Genomic DNA, 7,637 nt, shown 5'->3' on the forward strand with positions numbered 1-7,637 from the left:
GCTAATGGTGAAGAGTTTTTAGGACTTGCAAAAAGTAAGCGGAGATGGACAAGGAATGACAAAGCTTTGAACCAGGGGTATACACATCATTATGCATTATCTTAATAAACAGGCAATTGCAGATTTATGTAAAAGGAGTGCAGTGACATTTTCAGAAATGCTCCTATTTTCTTTCTTGTCAGTAATTGCATAAAAAGTGCCATGCTCACATCTATATGCTTTGTGTCTGCCAGATAACCAGCAGCGATCTTGTGAGGTCAGTGAGCCTGACTCATTGTAAAAGCATATGCAAGGTTAAAGAAGTTTATAATGTGTTGACCAGTGAGTTTTTTTAGATTTAGGTTTGTATTTAAACTGCATATTGATCAGAGCCAGTTTAACCTTTCCTCCCTGCTTCCAGTCTTTAGAACTGAGTCCCATAACTATTTTTAACATATAGATATGGGACTGGTCTGATCTATCTTATGCCATTAAGAAATCTACTAAACCTCTCCTTCACAGTTTGACATATCCTGACTGCAGTGTCTCCATGTTTCACACCCACAGCACTAAGTGCCTTTTGTCCCACTCTTCTTCTCCCTTCAATCTTTCATCTATATTTCCATCTGCCGCTATTGTTTTCATTTCTCAGTCTGCCAGGGTTTTCCCCTGCATGTCTTTGGCTTTTCCATTCCCTCCCCCCAGGGGAGCTTGCTCTCACAGCTTACAGATATCTGCCAGTGGAGAAACATTACAACTATTGCAGATGTTGAAATGTTGATCCATCCCCTCTTAGCCCCAGATTACCACCACTCCAGGTTTGCAGCACATCCCTGCTGGTTCTCTCCAGCAGGCAGCTGTTTCTGTCCATTGAAAAAACCCGCCACAGACTACACTGTAGCTGCGGTCTGTGAGGCCCCTGCAGTGAACAGCCAATCATTGCCCTTAATCCATGGTAATGTGTAAAGCCAATCAGGAGTCTGGATCCAGTTGAATAAGGAATCTGATTTTGTATGGTGGATATAGGCTGGCTAAGACCGTATGGAGACAGAGAAGGCCTGTGCACGTTACCCACTACAGGGTTTATGAGGGCAAATTGGCAAAGCATTATGGGGTTCGGTCTACTGTATCTATTTACCTGATTTTTCTCTCTATTTTTTGGACAGCGGGACAAAGACATTACAGTTGATAGGATGTATTCAAATAAGCTGCGTAATAATCAGACTAGTCATTCAGTGGAGTTAACTTAAACAAGCAAAGACAAAATAGTTTTGTTTTTTTTGCCCCCCCCCCCCCCCCCCCCCTCAGACTAAAGGAGGCTACTTTTTACACTAGATAGGTAGCCAGGGATAACCAAAATCAGCAAGATCCTTCCTCTGTGAACAAAATGTTCTTGCAATCCATTCAACAGCTTGTAATTTATTTAAATCTGGTTCAAAGTGATCAACCAGTTTACTGACAGACTGAGTCAGTGCCGTTCACACCACCACATGGCCGAAAGGGAAAAAATGCACCATTCACATAGATATCTATATCTGTTTTTAATTGATATATCAGATTTTAATCCAAACAAAAATAGTCTGTCACAATGAGTTCTCGATAGCAGGACAATTTTATTGTCATGTTCAATGCAGTTCTTCATTTTTTTTCTCTTTCAGTAGAATCTACAATCCAGATAACTTCAAGTTCATTACAAAATAAAGTCTTTGCAATAAATAAATATATAGATTTATATTTATACTTTATATGTAGAAAATAAATATATTGTACATCTCATAAATAGGATCACCCATATGTACACTTCAGCTGCTTGCATTTTTAATAATGTTCCTGGCACTCTGAACATTACAAGTCACTGTCCTTTTCAAAAAAAAAGCCCATTTCTTATTCTTTACAACTGCAGTCAGAGAAGTGCTTTTGTCCCAAGCTTAATCACCTGTTTAGCATACAGCTCCTACAGGATGCTGCTTGATATTTGATTCAAATGTGATCATTAAACTGTGATTACATGGGAGACCAAGTGAGTCAACAGCTGGGACTGGGGATGTGCAGTAAGTGCTCTTTCATTTATCCCACATTCATCAAAGAGATTTTTTCATCCCCACTTTCATCTTTGAATTTTAAGACAACTTATTAAAACTCCAGTTCCGCTATGCAGCAGTTTCTCTCACAGACATTCTTCTTACAAACTCTTAAGTACCTGACGATTCAAACCTGCCATTTAACCTGCACGCAGACGTCCTATCTATCACTCTGTATATGTGGAATGTCCCTGTACCATTACCATGACTGTGTATAGTGCATGACCAATGCACCATGTGACATCTGCAGTGCTTTCTGTTTCCTTTTAGAGATTTGAAAAGTCTGTTTGTCTTCTCGTGGACAACTATTAATTTATTTCTTCTTACCAGCTTAGTGCTAGTCAAAACAGCCCAGAGCCACAACTCCATTGTCATTATATGTCGCTTCAGCATTTACACATCTACCTTAAGAGAAGTGGTTATGGAGAAAACATGGCACCTGATATGATTGTCTCGATAGCTGGGCGGTCATCCTTAGTTCATTTCAATAGTGGTTTAATAAGACAACTTTCCCTCCTTTTCCAAGGTCACAAGTCCACTACAGAAGCAGAGAGGCAACATCCAGGCACATGCACAGTGTTTACATCAGTGCCATATGTGCTAGTGGGGCCAAGGCGCGAACACAGTGACCTCAGGGGGAGTTCAGGATAAACAATTCTGTACCATATCCAAAATGTCCACCCCCCGCCCCCCCCCACCCCTTCTCCTCTTCTGTTATCTCTGTTCCTCTCTCCCCAGCTCTTCCAATATAAATGCTGGTCACCTGTACTGGAATACATCCCTGTACGCTTGAGGGATCTTTTCGATTTCCACTGGCCTCGGTAAGAAGTGGGTGAGTTTCTGGTGTTTTTTAGTCCTGCCACCCTCTCTGGGTGAGCCGTCCTTATTTAAGGCCACATAGTAGAAACGCCCAGTGTCCGTGTGCTTGTACAGAGTTGAAGCGTAGGTGTTGTACCAGTTCTCCTCAAACTGCTCTCTGAACACACATTCTGCTGTCAGCTTCTTCTGCAGGAGAGAAAACAACCTATCAGTCACATGCTGAACATAATGTCTGCATGGCAGTGAGGAGAGAGAAAAATGGAATAAAATCTTTGGAAAAGGAAATTGAAAAGATGGAAGATGCTGCTTTGCACTGAAATGTTCCACTGTTACTGATGTACACAAGTACCCGTTTGTCATTAACGCTTTCGCGCTGCGCTTACAAGCTGAAATGAAATGGCAGATGCTCATTATGATGAGCGGGTACAACATTATGAGCTGATATTCAGTTGGCGCCCCACATGCACTCCAAACACCTCTTAACCTCTCATTGTGTGTGGAGAATTATTTCCCTCCCGGTGATGCAACAAGAACTTATTTCCTTTCTTTCTCTGTCTCACACACACACAGAGCAGCTCTCAAAGACTCGGCCCTCACTGATGGCACAGCATGAGCGATGGCTGTGGGTTCAACAGGTGAGAGAGAGTGTGAGAACAACTCATGATCAATGCTGCTTTCATTCCAAGATCAGTCAGTCTCTGCTTCTCTGCGAGAGCTGGGTGTCCTGCACTCTGTGCTGTCTCCCTCTCTCTCCTGGACACACATGGACTTGAACTTTTTTTGGCTTAGGAGATGATAGATTTTCATGATCAGTTAATGGGTGCCTTTAGCACAGTTTGTAGTTCTTAAGTGTTTGTGCAAGAGTCTGGATTTTTATTCCAGCAGCAATTTTGTTGATTGGCTGTCAGGCTCTGCTTGGCTGCGGCTGTGTGGTGAAGCTGTTGTCTGTAAACACAGCCCTGAGGGCACATGACTGGGCTAGCACGCACGCAAACCGCAATGGATCAAAAGCTTGTCAAGGTCTGGTGGTTGTAGGACGGAAGTACTATTCTACCTGTTAACCCCCCCCCCAATAAACACACACACAGACCTCCACCCCCCTTCCCACCTCCTGGCCTCTCAAATTCAGACAGAAATGTCTACATCGTTCCGTCTGTCAGTCAGGTGACTCAGTCAGGTGTGCAATTACCCCCATCCCCCTAAATCACTGTGTCCCACAATCACCCGTCCCTCCCCCATGGTCAAAGCTCCAGGATGCCAGACTCTGATAGCACGCAGTAACAATATCTGCACTTTTCAACATAATGGCCATGCTTAAAAGTAGCCTCTGTTCGAAATGTTCCGACTTCTGTGCCCTGAGAGGCCCTCAGGTAAAGCCCTGGGACACCTGATACAGGTCACTCTCCCATACTTCCCCTCCATTGTCTTTATCGCTTCCATTTCCCCTCTTTCTGTCTCCGAAAACTAACTGCATGTGAGAGAAAGTCGGCCAAAATGGACCCCCCTCCCTTCTTTCCCTCTCCAAAAAACAGATGTTCTCGAGAAACTACATTTACTACGGAAAAACAGAAGATAATTCTTCTATATTTAACACTACAGTCCAAACTTGAGCCCAGCTGTGCGTGGATACATAATCTCCACTAAACTCGCCCTCAGCACACATCCATAGTTACTCCAAACGTTCCCGTCTCCACTTTGGAGAAATATGTAAATATTTCTGCATATCTTAAAACTAAATGAAAAGGCCAGTTAGTTCTCGAAAGCTGCTTCTCCTCAAACCCTTCTGTATTCGAAACAAGTCTACAGATCTTTTTATTTCCTTTGCCACCTCTGCTGTATTTGGTGTTCAAGTCAGTCTCCTGTCTTTATTAAGCTCAATTCTACACTGACCATCCTGAGTAAACAGCAGGAGAGGGAGGTGTGAGACAGTGTGAGAAAAACACACATGACTTATTTGTCTCCCTGTGGTTTTCTCGTCTGCCTGTTACGGGAAACTTGATAACAAGTGGACCCTCAGACTACTTTTTAAAACTTCTTTTCGCTGACGTATATTCCTGTCCTACTTAGACAAGCTTGAAAATCATGCGTTCTGGGAAATAAGTAAGTAGTTTTAATGGCCTGCTGTGAATGACGCCTGGCTATGATGGGTTTGTGAATGAAAGGAGGATGTTTTGGGGTTTTGTTTTTTTTTTTGACTCACCGACCCATAGAGCTCTCCTTTCTCATTCATGCCGAGGTAGAGTCCAGCGTCCACCCCTCTGATGCTGACCAGACCCACGGCCAGGCTGATGAACTCCAGGATACCTGAGGTGAAACACAGGCACAGTGACACATTCAGTGACACACTGTCCTCCACTTCTGTGACAAGAAAAGACACTGTGGTGGATCGCTTTTGCTGCAATCTGTTTCTGCTGATTACTTTGTTACAAAACACTGATTTATAGTCATTAAATAAAATATTTTATCACTGCAACGAAAATTACAGATCTATGTTTCTTTGATTTCCATCTTTCTTTTTATTCCTGCTAAAGCAACATAAATCACTCCACTCTGTCATTAATGGGTTGCGGTGTCTATAAACGTGTTTATCCTGTCTTTGGGATTTCCCCACTGGCAACTAATACAAACTGAGCAGTCACTTTTGTGAAGCTGGGATGTGGGTAGGGTTGTTTAGTGAACCGCTGACTCACAGGAAGTCCCTGTAAAGTGAACATCTAGGCCCAGTTCAAAGGCGCTAAGAGGAGAAGCCACCGGCTGCTGTGATGCGGAGGTTAGTCAGAGAGGATCCAGCTGCGGGGCCCCTCCGGCCCTGCGGCCACCTGGTCCCCATCGCCTCGACCTCATCTGATGCCAGAGGATGACAGACAAGATCCCTGTAATTTCTCTGGGTGAGGAGCGTGTTGCGTATCCCTCTAATCAAAGCCATGTCCTCGCATTTTAAAGCAAAGTGAAGCCAGAGACAAACAGGCGGACCACCCGCCCCCCCCCGGATTCCGCGGTGGTCACGCTTTAATTCGCAGTTATCCGCAGTTGCCCCGCACCTGTGAGATGACCTCACCTCGCTCCGTTTACGTTAACGGTAAACCCCGGGAGCTTGTTTTTTTTTTTTTTTTTTTTTTTTTTTTTGCAGGCCCTGTTGTTTGCGCCGGAGGACAGACACCTGCGGCCCACGCGCGCCGGGCCCGGTGACGGTGACGGTGACGCACGGACGGTATTCACCGGGGATGTGCGTCTCTTTGGACACTGCAGAGAAAAATAGTCCAAACTGACTGTTAATCCTCAAAAAACTGCAATTACGTTCATTACATTGATGATTGCTTTCCCGGATTACCGGGGGCCACCGGGGGCCCCCGCTCAGCCCGGTTCTGTCGCCCAGAACGTATAAGTCGATGATGGCAAAACAAACTTCTAAGGCCCGGGCTTTGCTTCTGTGAGCTGAGAGACTGGTTATATAACAAATATGAGCATATTTACAAGTTTCAAGCAAAAACAAAGAAGAAGCCCCCCTCACCAAATCTGCTGTGGTCCTGCCTTGTCCCGTGCACCGTCCCGTTGGGGAATATCTCCAGCTGGAAGCCGGTCCGGCAGTAGAGCTGCCGCCTCCTCAGGATCCCTTTGAGGTGGCCGAAGTCCGTCGGCGTCCCCCGCTGCAGCCGCCCTTCGATCTGCCCCAGCCGCTCATTCAGCCCCACCGGGGACTCCGGGATGGGCATATTCCCCAGCGCAGGAAAGCTTTGTAAATCCAAGTCGATGGTCCCCAGAAGGCTCCCGACCTCTGCCATTGTGTGGACAGCTGTCACATTTAGCGAAGGCATTTAAAAAGGTTTCGGTGACTCGTGTCGGTGAAAGAGGGAGAAAAGTGAACACAAGTCCGGTCCATGCACGCACAAAGCGCCGTGCTCCTCCAAATCTGCGCGGTCCGATCACTTTATTGATCGTGCTTTGCTTTAATCACCAGTTTGATTCCTCTGTTAATCAGATGGAGAGACTCTATTATATACATACTCCCCACGCATTCCCACATTGGATATTCAAACACAAGCCACGCCTGGCTGGCATCCCTTCTTACGCGCATCAGTTTCCTTTAGTGAATGTGTGGACGAGTTTGAGTCCAACTTTTACTACTGAGGATGCGGCTGCTGTGAGCTACGCCTCTGTCACTGCTCTCCTGAAAAGTTGGATCTGTCGTCCGACGCAGGAAACTCTGGCACCGGTTTGTGGTGCACTCAAATACGATGCAGATGCAGAAGTAAAGACCGTCATTGATAAAACGCAAGTGGCAGCTGACACAAAGCCGGAAAGTTACTTTTATCATAAACTGCAACAACCACTTCACCGCAAAGGCAATCCATAATTTGGACTGACTGGTTTATGGTCCTGGAAAAGAAAAGGAAAACCATAAAGTGTCAGGCGAATGCCCCCCCCCCCCCCCCCCCAACATTGATTATCAAAATAATCCCGCAACAAACCGACCTCCTACACAACTGTCAGTGCCAACCACTGCAACTGGTCGTTTTCATGAGAGCATTTCCTCCATCTCCCTGTTGGAAGCAGGTGCGCCCTCGCCCCTTTGCACAACGTTTGCAAAGTGCTCCAACAAACCCGCAGTTTAACCACTTGTACTACTGGCAGGGAGGAGGGAGGGAAAATCCAAATGGTGATGACGTGTAGTATCAAACTGTTGCAGATCTTATGGTCCTTTGGAGACTTTAGAAGCGCAAAGATAAAGCAGTTTTAAATGTTCTTAAAATAATAATA

General features: G+C 45.3%; 1 protein-coding gene across 1 annotated transcript; it reads right to left on the reverse strand.

Annotated features, from left to right (window-relative positions):
* Positions 1-2,791: 2,791 nt before the first annotated feature.
* On the reverse strand, positions 2,792-7,281 carry fgf16 (fibroblast growth factor 16). Its single transcript, XM_029512726.1, has 3 exons — positions 6,391-7,281; positions 5,080-5,183; positions 2,792-3,065 (listed from the first exon to the last, which is right to left on the reverse strand). The coding sequence occupies exons 1-3, from the start codon at positions 6,692-6,694 to the stop codon at positions 2,820-2,822; spliced, it is 654 nt and encodes a 217-aa protein (XP_029368586.1). The 5' UTR covers positions 6,695-7,281; the 3' UTR covers positions 2,792-2,819.
* Between the last annotated feature and the right edge of the window lie 356 nt (positions 7,282-7,637).

This window comes from Echeneis naucrates, chromosome 10 (genome assembly GCF_900963305.1).
Source record: "Echeneis naucrates chromosome 10, fEcheNa1.1, whole genome shotgun sequence".
NCBI lineage: Eukaryota > Metazoa > Chordata > Actinopteri > Carangiformes > Echeneidae > Echeneis > Echeneis naucrates.